At 39.9% G+C, this 17,315-nt stretch overlaps 1 protein-coding gene and 1 long non-coding RNA gene across 4 annotated transcripts in view; both read left to right on the forward strand.

Moving 5' to 3' along the window:
• Positions 1 to 1,031: 1,031 nt before the first annotated feature.
• lrp4 (low density lipoprotein receptor-related protein 4) overlaps positions 1,032 to 17,315 on the forward strand; it is a 112,666-nt gene continuing 96,382 nt past the window's right edge. For 2 of the 3 annotated variants that reach the window (XM_007558765.2, XM_007558767.2), the window contains exon 1: positions 1,033 to 1,391. In XM_007558765.2, coding sequence (XP_007558827.1) covers positions 1,331 to 1,391 — 61 coding nt within the window. In that variant the 5' untranslated portion in view covers positions 1,033 to 1,330. Of the gene's footprint in view, positions 1,392 to 17,315 lie in introns of all 3 variants that reach the window. The other variant, XM_016674710.1, reaches the window with a different exon arrangement.
• Positions 3,242 to 11,252, forward strand: LOC107836963 (uncharacterized). The gene is made up of 5 exons (XR_001662934.1): positions 3,242 to 3,821; positions 4,623 to 4,758; positions 5,745 to 5,834; positions 10,446 to 10,546; positions 11,006 to 11,252. It is a non-coding gene; the product is annotated as an uncharacterized LOC107836963 (long non-coding RNA).

Consider the following 17,315-nt stretch of genomic DNA (forward strand, 5'->3'; position numbering starts at 1 on the left):
AAAAATAAATCAGTTAATTTCCAGACAACTATTTAATTCGTGCTCCAACCCAGAAATGGTCTTAATTACAGCTCTTAACTTTTACTGTGCACAGCAGGAGCGGGGAGAGAAGTTGTTCTGTTTTTGCTTTTTTGTCACTTCCATGTTTCAGACAATCAAACAAATACTGATTGGACAAAGACTATATGAGTAAACTTTTAGTTTTTTAAGGGTTAAAGTAAAGTAAAGGACCAGATCAGAACCACCACCGTGTCTGGGTCTACCTTTTTTTTCAGTGCCAGATGGATTTACTAGACTGTTATAAAGCAGGATCTTTTCGACCTTCACTGCCAGGCATAAACTTGTGATACAGTTATATCATTCTCATTCAAAGGGAAGTTGTGCAATTCTAGGAAAGCAAGCCATGCATCTACAGTACCATTGTTTGAATTAATTAGATTTTAATATTACCACCAGATCCCTTTGGTAGTTTTGTGTAAATTTGCGGGATGAATGACTGTGTAATGACCTCATCTTTTAGTCATTATTCTCCACTATAAAAAACGCCACTCTGTCATTTGCCTCCATTTACTTACGTGAGAACAGAAAAGCTTTTTATGCTCCACTTCTTCTCCTTTTCAACCTTCATTGTGCAAAAAGAGAAAAAGAAAGTCAGAGAAGAAGTTTGCAGAGCAGACAGGGGCAAACTGTTTATTTATGCCTCTGATGCTCTGCTGTGCTTTCTGCGAACCACCAGCGTTTTAAAAGACGTAATTTAACAAATGACACAGGAGCAGAGATTTTGGACGAGCCCATTTTGTAAGGGACAGGGGAGCAGAGGCAGGCATAAAATGAGACATGACTTAGAAAAACAGGACACTAAACCACTTTCATATATATTCCCCTATTTCACAGCTTTCTAAAGTTAACCACTTCCTACTGTTGTTGATGTATTGCAATGTTAGCTCTCATTTACTTCATTAGCTAGTTCAACTACCCTCCCGGCTCCATGGTGGTACAGCCCTCGGCTCCTATTGGTATCCACACCGTCGGGAACGACTGCACAACATGCTGGAGACGGTGGCCGCGCCGCTCCTCTCAGAGTTAACTTTTTAATCCCGGTTTTGTTGCTTTATCACTAGAGAGGAGGAGGCGGAGGAGGTCGAGGAGACAGACGGGGAGAAAAAGTCAGTCATGCCAAGAGGTTAGGGTGAGAGCCGGGGGAGCGTCTTCTTGTGAAAGAAGCCCGTCGGTATTTGTTTGTGTTGAAGGGGGACAGAATAAAGAGGGAAGAGGGGGAAGCAGGGGGTCGAGAAGCCCGGAGAAGAGCGAGAGAAAAGTGGGGTTGAAGATGCAGCTGGCCGCGGTGCTGTGGGGCGTCCTGGCAACTTTGTTCCTCAGCCAGAGTCCAGGTAAGAGAGTCCGAGAGGCGACGCAGCGACGCGGGCTTCAAACTGCATGTGAGCGTGTTTTGGAAGAGGTGGACAGAAATGAACATTTTTAAAACTGTGAATTGGACTGTTTGTGGCACTTTCAGATAATTAGATCCAACAACACTTAACTTCTTCCCGTACTGGGGACACTGGGTTGGTGAAATGTGTTTGATTTCCCCTTTACAAGGTATTTTCATAGCCAAAAATGCGCTGAACAGATTATAGACTTTCAGTTTTGTGTATGAATGTTAATATGACTTGCAAAGTGCATTACTTTTTTTTTGTTAGCTTCAACACTTTGCTTTATTGTAACCTTTTTGCATTTGATTGTGCCAGCGCTGTAGCCCAATGCTAAACTACAACAGTACATCCCAAGTTTTGCGCAGAATTTCCTGCATTTGAGCGAATTATATTTTGATAAAACGAGTTTCTGGTGTGTGGAATTTGCATCCAGTCTACTCCAGCATGGGAGGTGTGTGCGTATGCCAGTGTGCTGTCAGATCTGTGCCTTGAGGCTGATTTTTACCAGCACAAGCTGATGTAGGAATAAATTACCCCTTCCTAAATCGGGCAGAATGCCTTTGCTTGACTTACTTTCATAGATGCTGGAAATGAGGCGTCAGATGCAGGAAGTCCAAGATTTTCACATTGTTTTTGTGTGTTTTCTATGAGCTAGAAAGTTCTGAGCACTTCTTTGAGTACCCTCTCCCAGGGAAAAGGGGGAACTCATGGGATTAATCTCTCATAAACCTTTTGTGCTTTCATTGCAGGTGGAGAGATGTGTTTATCTCTGATAGCTTAGATCTTGTGCCCCAACCCTGATCCCCTTTAGCAGCACTTGTCAGAAAGTATGAGGGTTTTCCACCACCGCTTGTCCAATGTTTCTCCAACACCTTGTGTTTACAACATGTTAGAACAGCCGCTGGAATGCGAGGACTCACTGCTTTTCCCAAACACACACACACACACACATAGAGACAGGGCTTAGCATTATTATACACATGGATGCCCGGTGCTGCGCTCTCTGACACATCATGAAGATTTACCTGACAGCCAAACCAAAATTACACCTGTAATTATCTGGTTAGAGATCTCAAAAGGAGGTTGGAGCAAATGTGACATCTCCTAAATGTCACCAGAAAACCGTCTTCAAAATGTCACCCAGATAGGAGTCAGTATCTCAACTGGAAACAAAAGGTACAATGGAGGAGCCACATCCTATTAATAATTGGGTTTTTCATCTTTTTTTCAAATATAGTTATTAATGTCCTGCTGCCCAAACACACACACACACACACCTACACACACCAACACACCAACCCCTCGTTATCTGGGGCTGGGAGCCGTGCTGGTTTGATTATAGTCTTGTTCTGTCATAAAGCAATTAAGTCTGCCGGGCGTGTGTCATGTATCAAACACGTCTTTGTCTGTTGTCTCTGATTGCGATAGGTCACCGCTGGCATTTTAAGTGGAGGATAAATTGTATAGCTCCAGTGAATGTCTCTGTTTATGTGATGACCGCAGGTAGATGGTGTTCACCTTTAATTTTAAAATTATGATCTTGAAGTTTGCCATGTTTCTGGCCAAGTTATTCACGTTGATCATCTGTTTTCCACAGCATGAGGTACTTTCTAAGTATTTAACTTAATAAAAAGGAAAAATGTTGTTTGGCTTAAAGGATGAAAAACAAGAGTAATACCATAATTTTGGAGTTGCCTTTTCTAAATGGCAACATTAAAGTCAGCTGCTGGTTCCATTTGACTGGACATAGCTATAATTTATTTAACTGTGTTTGTTTGTGTGTGTGTGTGTGTGTGTGTGTGTTTGTGTGGTGTTCATGACTAATATGTGTGTGAGGTCAAAATGCCTTCTCAGCCAAGTCCACTGGCCTTGCAGTAATAGGCTGAGTTGGACTAATGGCATGTTGGCAAGTGTGTTACACAGTTTAATGGTGTGCTGTGGGACGGTGCTTCTCCTCACCCTCTGCTGTGATTCCCACAGGGGCCCCTTTTCATTCACTGATCGGCTATTGATTGGAGTTGCAGGTGTTTATGTCCCAAAGAAGACATTCCATGCTTTGCATTTTCAAGAAAGCATGTCAGAAATGAGTTTTGATATCTTGCAAAAGGTGTAAAAGGTACAATTTACACAATAATGCTTGAACTGAAGAATAAGATGTAACACAATAAAGAAAAACAGAAATGTTATTTTAAATACAAAACATCTCCTTTCTCTCTTCCTGATCTAAGTGTCCTAAACAGAGACATAAGTGAAATACGACTATCTTTGTATAACATGTTCTTTGATGTCTTTTTGCAGCTTTTTCTGTAAAAGATTTGTCGTAATTGCTGGTAAACGGCAAGGAACCGATCGAAAACCTTTTGATAAGGTCAAAAACGGAAGAACAAGGTACCAACTCACTCTAAGAAACTTAACTTGCATTTGATGATGTAAATTGAATGAGGAAAAAAAAAAGATTTGTAGTTTTTGCATAACTACACTAGATTGACTGTTGGAGTGAACAAGATGCAGCATCTTGTCATTGTGGAATTAAGTTTCAAGCTAAGTGGCTTTGAGAGAGCAGACTGAAAGTTTGATCTTTGGTTCAGGTTGCTTCCACCTGCTGTGCCCTTTCCTGCTTGCTATGCCCTCTCTTTGGATTGATTAGTCCCCTGACGACAGACAGTCTAACACAGCCTCACACCAGTGTTTGTTTTTTTTTTTTTTTTCCCTGAACATCCAGGCATGGTTGTGCATACCCAGCAAGCTTCAGAATGTAAATTTATAACTTTGTCTTGCAGAAATGCTCCAAGCCACATTTAATTAAGTGTCCTCAGAGTAATTGTGTTGATATTAATAGTGTTGCAAGGTTGACATTTATGACTAACCCAGTCCACAGAGAGATTTGTTACACTCTTTGTATTGTTTTTGGTGCAGATCCATCTCTGTAGGGCACAGTATTTCTCTCTCAACGGGGAAATGTTGACCTGGAGGTTGTAGCTATGGCTAGTTTCTATAAAACAAGTTTTTTCTTTTTCTTGAATCTGATTGTTTTGGCACATGTGCGCGTTCACCTTTCATTCTGGCTTCATAGCCTATGCTAAGGACTTTTAGGGGGTTTAAGAGGTGGAAAAAGCCCAGATTTATTGGGATGTGTAAGACTTAAGCTCCTGTGTTGGGAGGGTATAAATGTTCTGTACTCTCTTCTAGTCTAGATGGTTAGGTTGGCATTGGCCAGGCTGTTGCTTACGCCAGAGGACGGGGGAACAGGCCACCCGATACCCCCGCTGCGCTTTGTGTGTCTCTTCAGAAAGGATGGAATTGCACCTCCAAGGTAGCAGTGGAGGTAACTATGATTACTTTATTTCCACCCCCGCTCTCCCTCTAACATTCTCTGATGGATAAATGTCAGACTTCAGACCTCTACCCTCCTCGTGTTGCTCTAAATCACCTGGCCCTCACTCTGCAAGTCGGGCTTTCTCTGTAAGAGACCCCTGGGCGTGCTTTCTTCTTCTGGATTGTTTCTGGTTTCAGAACATGAATCTGCAACCCCAGGGCGTATTTCAATTATGCTCACTGCTCTAATATCTGTCACAGATGTCAGCTTTCAGTGCACACAGCAAACAGACAAACAAAGTTAACCACCGTCAGCTTGTACTTTGGAGAACAATTGTTCTCATTGTAACAACAGATATGAGCCACCAGTAGAAATGCTTGCCAAAGTTTAATTTTATCATCCTCCTCAGGCTAGTTACAAACAAGATGAAAATACACATTTATCATTAGTTCTTGTGCCTTCCAAGATAATTATATTGGAAAGGAAATTTAAAATGTTAAGATCCTTAATCCTTGTCAAAAGTAAGTTACTGTGTATTTTTAAAAGTCTCTCCAGGGACAACAAATGAAAGTGACTCCTCTGGGGAGTCACAGGATTAGTTTTTCCCTGGATAACCTGAAATTCAGTTCATTGGTTGTTCTGGCTACGGTTATGTGGTAGGTCGCTGATGCTCCCAGAGGTGGTGGTCAGAAGTGCGCGTGACGGTCAATGTTGTGCATGAATGTCTTTGAACTTGTAAACCCAACAACACAATTCACTTTAGAGTCTTTCTTTTAAAATTTAGCTTCAGTTGAATAATAATAATAAAAAAAACAAAGATTTGCCATAATTCTTGTAGTTTACTACTCGTGGTCATGCATCATATTGGTGGCCCATCAGAGAATTGGTAGTGAAATAGAGTCCTGTCCTTTTTCCACACCAAGTACTGTCATTCTGAGCTCCTTGGGGGTTGCAGATTATTGGAAACTGTAATAAACTCTGGTTCTCCGTCTCAGCGGGGGCCTGCTGTGGAGGACAGAAAGATAAGCAGGCCTGGAGACTCGCTGTCTGAGCACACCAGTGGAGGGGGGAGCAGGGACACAAAGGTATTTTGAAGGACACACTCAGGTAGAGATCCATAGTAACTTAATTGTTCATTAGAGCCTCTCCTCACTTTGTGACTAAAGAGGAAAGCTTCACCTGGGACATTCCATAAAACGGGGGCATATCTGGAAGAGGACGTTTGTGGGGAACGACCAGGGGATTGTTGAGATAAAGGGCCTCTTTCCGTCCCCAGTGTGGTTTTAGTCTTACAAAAAATAAGCCACTTATTCTCTTTGTTGTCTCAGCTTGAAATAAAGACATCACAGGATCATATTTGAGGACAAAGATAATGTTTTTATGACAGAAGTGTTTGAATGGCTATAGTTTGAACTGAGAGATGAGGGCAATTTACAGCACACCCAACTTTTTTTGTCTACAATTAGTTTTCGTAAATTAATGTCCATCTGACTTTTTTTTTTGTAGCAGTGCAATCTAATTTTATTATGTAGCTCTGACTTAAAATGTGCATTCAGTGTGATTATGTTCATAGAGACAAAACTTGTTCTCTTTTTTTTTAGCATCATTCAGAAGGGGGACAGTTTGTTTTCATAATCAAATGAAACGTGAATATGAATATTCTCAGATAACCTGCTTTAAAACAAACATTCAGAGCAAGAGGTCTCAGTGCTGTTAGACATATTAGCTTTATTGGTAGTGGAGTGCAACAGCAGAAGCTTTGGACATGTCGTGAGCAAACTAATAACACTGATATCCCAACAGATGAAACATGGTGCTGGCAGCATCATGCTGTTCCTTAATTGTGGCAGGGAAGCGGGTCAGAGTTCACAATAGAGATATAAATAGGAATGTCAGAGAGAGATCATGTTTTTTTTTGTTTCCTTTTTTTTTAGCTAATTGATGTCAGTTTTTGTTTGAAAATAAGTTTATTAATTAAACTTACTCTTGCAGCTATACCAGTGGCTTTGGATCATCTGTTGATAACTTTAACTAACAAGCTTGTTAATAATTAAGAAGCGAGGACTTCATAAGACTTCTCTGTTTTTGGTACTTGCTGATACTCTGTGTTTTTAGCAAACAGGGTCACGTCTGTATAACTCCTGTAGTGTTTTCTAACCTGACCACAACCTGAATTGTTATCAAGGAACTGATGTAATGCAATAGACGGTTAGGATCACACTTTACCTTGTTTTTTTTTTTTTTTTCTTAATTCAAGTTTGACATAGGCCTGTCACGATAACAAATTTTGCTGAGCGATTAATTGTCTAAAAAATTATTGCGATAAACGCTAATATTGTTTCAAGACCTTTTGACACTGATTTAATGGAAATGATGTAATAATGCATGCTATTTGCTACCATAGATAAATGCACTTTATTTTCAAACGAACACATAACACTGGAACTGATAAACTAAATAAATAAAACAACCAAAAACAAAAATAAAATGGATTCTCAGTCTCCATTAACAAAAAACGTACTTGAATAAAAAGTAAACAACATAAAGCCAAAGTGGAAATAAATACTGCATTCAACCAAAATAGTGCAGATTATGAAGTCTGTATACTGTATTGACCTTCAGTAATCAATAGATTTAGATAGAGAAGATGGGCACATCCGACTACCTGATGCAGAAGATCATACTACACGATTTTTTTACCCCTATTTTCCCCTTAAGATAATCTTAGATCGTTGGGCGACCTAAGATTGTCGCTGGTGATTTCGTAACTGATCATCCTGCAGTGTGATTTAGATTTAGATAGCTAAATCAGGAGCTAAACCCCTGACTTAGCTCTGATCTAAATCAGGGGTTTGTTGATAAACCCGGCAAGTTTTCAGCTGTTCTTCGTTAACGTGACATAAATAGGTTATGATCATTTTCATTCAGTCAGGACTTTACGCTGACTCTAGCCACATGCATTGCAGGTAGATTCTAGTAAAGCATTGATTAATGCCTGATATTAAAATTAGTTAACTGGACTTGTAGCCATTATTTTGGGCTACAAGTCCAAAATAATGGCTGTGTGGCTGGACACCACACGGCACGATCGAACCCGATCGAACCGTTATACCTAGGATTTCTGTCGGCTAATGTGTCTCTCAGGTTTTGAAAATGGGCCGACAACTCGTGTCGTGTGCGCTGGACCTTACACTAAGGAAATTGGAAGGGAAGGTCAGTGGAGAACATCGGAGTTGAGCCTTTTTTTAATTCAGTGTCATCAAGAGAAAGAAAAAAAGGCAGGAAGAGACGATAAAACCGATAATTAAAATGAGGTCGATAGGTTTAATTTATCGTGCGATTAATTGGTTTATCGTGACAGGCCTAGTTCGACGTAGAGCGTGTTATGTGCCTATTGTTTTGGAACGGTGAATAACATTTTATCTGAACTGCCTTTCTTTCCCCATAATCACAGTAGAGCAACTTAAAACTGTAATATTCCAAAAAAAGTTACCAGATTGTCTGGGGTTGCCAAGCTCTGTGCTCTCTATCCTGTTTTGCTTTGGCAGTCCTTCGTGTTACCTTTCATAAGCAGTGAGGTGGAATATGAATTTTCTCTCTCTAGCCCAGCACATCAGCTTTTTTTTCATTTACGAGTCTAAAATAATGCTCCTAAGTGGACAGCCCATACCTCAAATCTTTGGTAAATAATTCTTCCCTGTTTTTTTTCTACGCTAATTCACTTCAGCACATTTACTGGTTACAGAAAGATATAAATAAACTCTCGTTTTGGAAATGCGCTCTCAGCACTACTGACTCTGTTCTTGAGTGATAAATTGCTGTCTGCTAAATCTTACAAACGTCATTTTTCTGACATTAAAAAAAACAAAAACCTCACCACTTCTAATGTGCTTTTGCAAATAGGCACGAGTAGATTAAAGCTGCTTAAAATGTTTAGTGGTTTTGGTCCATTCATGGCGTATGCGGTGAGACTTGCTCTTCCCATTAAAAGCAACAGAGAAGCAACATTTGCTAAATCTGCTTGCACTGTTTTCCGTTAACGCCTTTGTTCTCATCCCAGATTGTCGAGTGTTGACAGAAGCAGATTTGCTGAAAGTTCAAGATTCAAATAGCTGCAGCCAGAGAAAGACATGTTTCTTCATTAATTGGATAAAGCTTAATTCAGTACACTCTGAGGAGGTTATGGACAAAATGGGTTTGTGTGTGCATATATGGTTTTCACTCGATCGGATGGCAGCTTGCAAACAGACTATTAGCGGAGCCTCGTTGAAGGCAGGGGATGAGGCTTTTTTCTGCTAATTGATGTCAGAGCCGTTACTCTCTTTTTGTTTGTCTACAGAAGAGTCGTCCTAAGCCCACCAACGCTGAATTAATATGGCGCATGCATAAAGATGTCCTCTCCTTTCTCTAAGTAAATGATAATCTGGATTTAAGTAGCTCACAACTGCTGCTAAGCATTAAACAGTTGTGAACTTGCCAAAAAAGGCATCAAAAGAATGAGTCAGACCAATTTTAGAGCCTGTCCCAATGAAAATATTTAACAATGTGTGAGGCTAACTCTCATTTGATAAACCTTAAGATGTGGTAAGGGCTGTGCTTGGGTTCAGAACAGCTGATATGAGTCAACTGAGTTTTTTTTTTTAGTTTTTTTTATTTTGTCTTCTGAATCGGGAGTGTTGTGACTCATAGAATCCTCAATGGAGCCTTGATGCTACACACAATTCACCATGGCAACTGGCGAGGAAAAGAAGGCCGTCCTACTTCAGCCTGCCGGTGTTAGAAGTTGTGATACACTCTTATGGCGAGTATGAGCACAGAGGGAGGAAAAGAGGGAGAAATGAAGCAAGCAGACTGACGTGGCAAATGAAAACTATTGATGCGGGAAAGAGCTCTATCCCAAGTTTGAAGTCAGTAGTCTATTTATATAACATTTACCCAACTGGTCTTTGCTCAGGATTCCACCACACTCTGGTTTTAAACATAGTTGATGACTTTGACTAAGGAACTACTTGAATCTGCTAATTGTTTAGGTCATGGTTTTAGTTTTAGTATGCTGTCACAGGTTCAAATGGTGCAGTCAGAGATTTAAAACGCCTTATTAACTTGTGATAATGGTCAGATTGCTTTTAAAATGTGGGATAAAACAATACAAGAAAAGAGAGCACTTGTCACATAGCAGCTTTAGGTTTAGCAGGAAGACATCTTGACAATGTTAACTTCTGTTTTTGCAGATTAATTATCATAGAATCATGGAATAAATTTGTTGCAGATGCTTTTGCTCAGATGAATTTAACCCGTACAAAACCAAGCACATTTTTCAGGACTTGCCAGCTAATTCATGTCTGAACTTTTAGTGGTTCACATCACAAAGCATATTTTATGTTTTAACATTACACAGGCCAGTATAACAAGTATGTGTTAGACTGGCCTGGTTAAGATCCAAACATAAATCCAGTTCATAATTTGAAAAAAATCATTTAATTCTCTCCTAATAACATAAAATGGGTTCTGCCTTACAAAAAAAACTTTTTAAATCACTTTCCATTTTTTGTTAATTTTAACCCAGTCATGCTGACTCTGGGAAAATCAATGCCAAATTTCTGAATATATTTGTCACGTTGCTGTTCCTACCTTCTTTAGTGGTTTTTGTTTTGTATTCAGAGGTTTATCTCCTTTTTCTCTTTCTTTTACATCAGTCTAGATAGCCTTCTCAAACCAGCCTGGCCACCTCCTCTGTTCATCAGTGGGAGGGTTTCACATGGGGGCTTGCAGCTGTCTCCCAGATTACCTCCAAAAGGTGACTGAATGAAGGCTTTCAACATACCAGCATGCACAAACAGCCTGCACAGCCACAGGCCAGGGTTAGGAACACACACTCACAGCTCCCATCTCCAGCTCCAGATAAGATTAGAATGTGATATGATTTGAAAGAGACCCCACACACTCTTGGATTTCTGCACTTGCTTACCAGCACACTTGTGAGCCTCAAGCAGTAAATTAAATAACCGTCTGTGTGCGCAGTAGCATGAAATGAATTGTGTTCACGCAAACTATAGAAACGAATCTGTTGGGTCTGAATGTTTTAGAAAAAAATAAAATAAAAGACAAGCTACAATTTAGTCTGAATCCATTGTTAAGCTACACTCTAATAATTTTTGTTGGGTGCATCGCACTCTTTGATACAACAACTGAAAGAAGTGTGTTAGATCAGTGTCACGTTTTCCTCCCACACCTCACTGGGGTTCTACAACTGCAGGGAAGCACCTGCTGAAGATCTGATGTCCCCCTGGCTGTTGAAACCAGTAGGAGGTATGCTGCTGCTGCACTGTGGAGTGGAGTTCACATCGCCGAAACATAATCTCGTGCCCACAGAACGGATTCCTGAATGTGACTCTGACGTCCAAAGGTTACAGTGCCTCTCACATGTTTGGCAATGCTGATGACAACGTTGGGGAGGATAACTGGAAACTTTTGGCTATAATTGGACCCATGTGTAGTTCAGCATTCCTACGTACAACAACGTATCAATTAAACGTAATGCATTCATTATGTTGCCACAAAAATGTACACATTTCTAAAGCCTGTAGTTGGCATTGCATCTTCTTTATTGTTTTGCTAAAATCAGGATTTTTTTTTTCATTCAAACAAATATTGCTTCCAATCTACAAACGTTTTAGTAGATTGTCTCCTTATCACAATAAGTGATGTCGTTTGCAAAGAACTCACAGAAAATGATGACCATTTTAGAGAAAACCAGTAGAGTCACCATGGTGAGATTTGAAAAAGTCAGCATTAAAAAACGTACAGGATGATTTTTAAATAAAATGTGAAATTTTATCGATGGACTACACCCAAAGGCCTATCGCATAAGAAAAGAGGAAATGTACCAGGCTGCCAAACATTTAATCTATAGATCTACTTGATTATGTGGTAATGTCCAAAAATACAATAAACTACTCTTCTTTCAAGAAATATGACAGCAATTATCACCAAGATGATGAAAGCAGAGGGGGACATGGTTTTTTGATTAATTATATAAATCCTCTCATTCCTCTTGTGCTTCTTTATGACAGACTGATCATCTTCATAATTCCTCCGTTTGCTCATCTAGATTTGCGTTTGTGATTGATACATGATGTGGATTTTTATCTTCTCTCTTTGTCTCTGATTGCCATTGTTTACAAGAGTTTGGAAACTTTATTTTTCTTAAAAAAACACATTTGGCATCGATAAGCTAATTTGTTTTAGCTAACTATGTTTTGCCAGTCCTGTTTTCTGACTTACTGTTGGATGCTGATATTAACAACTAAACTATGCCAAAAACAATGGCTAATATTACCTTTTGCTATATTGCATTATGCTTAGATGATGCATCAAACTTCTGACATCTTTAACTTCAAAAATTAGCTACTCAGGTAATGCAGTATTTTCTATTTTTATTTTTTTGACACGGTTTATTTCACTTCACAATACAAGTGCTTTCATGCGAGGCATGTAGCTTCCAGTCTTCTTGTGCTTGGCACATTTTCTCAATCGGCTCACTGAAATCTACTTATTAATTACTCAAAATGTGCTTGGCCTTTTAAAATATTGGCCTTCTACTAAATTCTGCCTTAAAATTGTGTTTTTAGAGGAGCATGGAAAGGACTCCCTCAACAGCCTCTGGATAAACTCTCAAACATTCATGTAGCAACTTGGTTTTTATAGTAAACTGATAATATGATGCATTTCTAATTGACAACGTAACAAACTACAACTGTATAAAGTCTTCCTTCTTTTTACTCGCATAGTGATTTCCATTTAGATCGGGCCACACAGTGGGGCAGCTGAGCCTTCTGTGGGGCTTTTTTTTGACCTTTTGCCCTTCTAGAGTGTCATCTCCTACTGACGTGCAATGATGTCACCTGAAAGTGAGAGAGCGGAAACCTGACTCTCCACATACACACTCCAGATTCAGAGTTTCACTGTTATGTTGCAGGTGAAGCTCTTTTCTGTGCTATTTCTTCTATAATGTCTGTTTATGCTTGACAACGGCACATTTCATCCCTTGGTGGCAGAAAACCTTCGGACCTTTCATACTTTGATGCGTACAATTTACACTTCCCTGTAGAATTTTCAAGTTTTTGTGAAGTTTCCCACATTTAATTGTGCGTAGTTGATTAAGCCACTGTGTTATCCCAGTGCTTAACTTTCGTATTTCCTGTGACGTTGTCGCTTTTCAACGACTTTTGACTGGGTGCTAAAATGCTTTTGCCTTTGATTTGTTTTTATTACACTTTTTACATACTTCTCAACTCTCTTGGAATAATAATTGCTGTTATGAGCAATAAGCACAAACTGAAAGGGAAATGGTCATGAAGATCATAAAACGGCCCATTTGAGCTAATTTTTCCCCCCGTTATTTTCTCTACATTATCCTCGATCAGTCTCCCCAGACCCAGGAGGCTGTAACTCAGCTACTTCTGCAATGAGGGAAATGAAGGTGGTGGTTGTGGGGGTCTTTATTAAACAAACAGCGAGGAGCTTTGGAGGCCCCATTGAGGCCTGGAGCTGGAATGGGGAAGCAGCTGAAAGCGCTGTACTTTCTAATGAACTTGAGTGCCCCATAGAAGCGGGGCCTTTTCACAGAAGCCAAGGAGGACAAAGTGTCAAAACAAGCCCAGCTCCTCTTCGCTCAGAGGGGCTAAACGCCGCCTTTTGACTCTGTGGAGTGTGGGCATCTGAAGGGGAGGCCATGAGGAGAAAGGAGAGGGAGGCAGAATGTACTTGTTGAAACAATGGCCTCTTAAATCAAGCACCCCTCCTTGCCTCTCTTCTTCTCCTTAGCTCCTCTGCTCCCACCTCCCTAACCCTCCTTGTATTGCCTCGGCTCCCAATTAGACCAACTCTGGAACAAGCGGTTGAAAGCCTCGTATATTGCGGCGCCTCAAAGGAGATGTTTTGGAGTTGTCTGTGTTGCAGTGTTGCCTCCATGAAAGGTTTTAGTATTCAGAAGAGACTCCTGTTTGGTCTTCTCAGAGCTCTCAATCTGCCACTGGGGGTCTTGTGTACCATCATATCCTCTCCGTTCGCCGCCTTTTTTTTCCTCGCTTTTTTTAATCTTTTTCCTTTCTGTTTTACTCCACCCCCTCCATTCCACATCTCTAGCTTTTCGTCCCATTCTCAGCCAAAACTCTTTCTTCTGTTTGTGACCCCTCTATTCCTCCTCCATGCTTGGCTGCTCGCAGGGACCGGGACTGGAGCCGTGCATGGCCGGGCCCGGGCGCTTGCTGCTGCCTCCCTCCCTTTCGTTGTTTAGCCATGGATGAAAAGCGGAGACAAATATGTCTGTGGTTCAAAGTCCATCCCAGCAATTACAGTCACTGATTAAAGAGCTGGCCTACACACAGGCAGCTATGTATAATACTACAGCTCCCACTCAGTGTTTCATAATGGCACCTTCAGAATAGATTTGAGCTCTGAGCCCGATAGTGACCCAGGTTTGGTTGAATACACTATTTACAGTGCAGTTATCAAGAGTCAATATCATAAAACCACACATTTATGGTTTTAAATTTATTATAAGTAGCAGATCAGAAAATTGATAAACTGATATTAGACCTGAACTCAGAAGTGATTTTAAAACTAAACATGAAGTGGAGCCATACATTTAAAACAAATGATCTCTTATGTGCATGCTGTTGAATTTGAATGCTTACTTTAACCCACGATGTTCCATGCAGAGATGTATAGTTGTCACTACAACCGCATAGGGGGTGATAAAGTGGTGAATTGAATGCAATCTGCTCAAAAGACAGGATGAGGAAAGAATGAATTGATTTCACACCGGGGTGTCGTTGCAGTTTTTGTGTCCTGTTCATTCTTGAGAGAGAAATTATCCATATTAAGAAAACAATAACTCTTGCCAGATTCAGATTTTTGAAAAATAAACTTTGGTTTTGTTTTTATTGTGCATATAATCTGACTAATTTGTTTTTCTCTGTATGTCTGGCGTCACCCTTTGAATGGAGGTCTTGTCACTGTCTGATTGCGGCCACAGAAAACCTGGGCTGGGTGGTCCTCTGAGTCCCAGCTAGAGCTGCAAAGCATACAGTCATCACACTATCAGTGTGTGCAATATTTATTTCGCAAAGGACTGCATGGACTGCAATAATTATTGTCTAATATATTATTAACTTGCATTTTACATGCTAATTTAATGTAATAGCTGGTTGGACCATCTCAATTGTTTTGGTATTATATATAAAATATTGTATATCGATATCTGCTGAAATTTTCTTAGTAGTTTTGCGTTGTTATCCTTGATCAGACTTAATTTTTAAAAGAATGGTTTATTAGATTTCTGCACAACTCGCCAACTTGACAATGAGAAAATTCAGATGTGATTCAGTTTGGTGCACATGGAACAAAACTAAAAAACTCTGGAAACCTGCCACTGAAATGTCCATCTGAACTTTAAATGTTTGCATACAAACTAAACTACAACAAGTTAATTCCCCTCTCCATGTCTTGTATATGGAGAAGCAGCTGAAGTGTTTATGTGGATACAACAACATGTGAAATATATTGATACATTAAAAAAGCAAAGGAGGTGCACACTTCTTAAAGCAGCTGAAAAAAAGCAACATTTTAGCATTTAAGAGACAAAGTTTCATTCTTTTTTTAAATGGTAAGAAAACAGGAGGGTCACTGAAAGAACGTAGAGAGTAGCAAGGTAAAGAGGATAAATAATGAGTGCCTCGGTGACTTTGCCTCAGGACTGTTGCAGCCACTCCCAGAGGCCAGATTTATTCTTCAGACCCAGAGGCAAAACTGAAGACGATGATATCGACAACATAACCCCACAAAAGGAACCAGGAGACTCATCTCCATGGTCAGACGTGAATCGAAGCTGGCAACAAAAATATTCCACTAAGAGCCTGCATTAATTAGGTCAGCATGATTTTCCTCTTTTGTTGCTTGGTGCTTGATCCATGAGGTTTCTATTCTAAGAAGCACCTACTTAAGTTATTGCATTGGCCAACTGGAGATTAATCCAACTATGCTGCGCAATGTCCGCTGCTTCACATCGTCCTAATTCTAATTTATTTTAGAGAACCTGATTTAGTTCAGCACTGGCCCACAGAGGTTACTCTGAAAGATGCTCACCTCTTTTTTTATTTTTATGTATAGGGGACAGTATAATTCCATTTGGACACAATTATTGTAATTGATGGGGGGGGGGTAGGGGCGTTGTGGTTTTCTTAAACAGAGTACTACACTACTTTTGCATTAAAGGGATTATTTTGTTGCTGACTCTTGGGTAAACTTCATCAATAATTGTAATTCATGCCCCGGTTCAGTGTTGCTCAGATGCAACAAAGGAACAAATCCCTGCTGCTTTTGAAGCGGCCTGTTGGCTGAGTTTGAAAGTGATTAGGAGGGAACATGCATTAATGTTTTTGTCCAGACATGGATGGCTGGTGCCGCTTGTAGATCTTATCCAGGTGTTGGCCTGGGAGGGAGAGGAAATCTGGAGAGAGGTTTAATCCGACCCAGGTCTGAAAGCCAGGATGTGGGTTGGAGCACCAGGTTAGGCTGTTAAAAGGCCCTGACCCGATTCTTTAAAAGGCCCTTTCATTCTTATTCCTTTGTCATGTACAATCATTTATTGCATCGTCGCAATATAATCGCTTTCCGGGAACCGCGCTATTAAAGAGTTATAAAACTTTTTTTAGAATTGAACTTCTCAAATCTTTATTCTGAAATCTCAAAAAGTTGTATTACTCATTTTTGTGAAGTCAGAAGGATCTGATAAATGGCTTTAAAATCATTCACTGACAGACTTATTTTTGTTTCAGTTATGACAAGTTTCCTTTGCACATCTAGAAACCAGAATATTGATAATTTCTCTTTTGTAAAATAGCTTACTCAATTTTATTGGAGGATCATGGCTTGTTTTTTTTAATGACATTGCTTGAAGAATTCATGTGTGATTTTAATTGCATTCGTATTGAATGGAGACACTGCAATGCCAAAATAGTTTTTTCAACATTAGTAGAAATTGTTTTTTTTTTTGTTTGTTTTTTTGGACAAAGACTTTCTCACACTTGTGATGGAAATGCAGCTAGTATCTGCATTTTTTGTTTTGTTTACACCACATTGATTCAGTGATTATGGCTTTTTTTCTGTATAATTTAATGGCCTTCCTGGCTACCCATCTTTCTGCATTACTGTCTCAGATTGATTGCTCTAACCTTGGCAGTCAGAGACAAGGTAGGGACACACTCTTATTAAGTGTAGTTGCTTCAGATGTTACTTATTCAACCAGAAAGCTGTGTGGGCTCATTTAAAAGAGCGGTTAAAGAGGCTCAAGGCTTTTCCTCCTCCTCATGCCCTTCCATTATTCACATTAACAATATGCCTGCCTTTAGGGTCATAGTTAGGCATGAATAGATTTTTCTAACCCCTCCTTGCCTCTCTTCTTGCTGTGCATCCAGTTGAGGGTCATCTGTCAGGAGCGATGCAGTAATTCACTACTTATTTAGTAGATGGGCTGAATGAAAGATGAGTTTTCATTTGAGAGC

The sequence above is a fragment of the Poecilia formosa genome, unplaced genomic scaffold, assembly GCF_000485575.1.
Source record: "Poecilia formosa unplaced genomic scaffold, Poecilia_formosa-5.1.2 Scaffold99, whole genome shotgun sequence".
Classification (NCBI taxonomy): Eukaryota; Metazoa; Chordata; class Actinopteri; order Cyprinodontiformes; family Poeciliidae; genus Poecilia; species Poecilia formosa.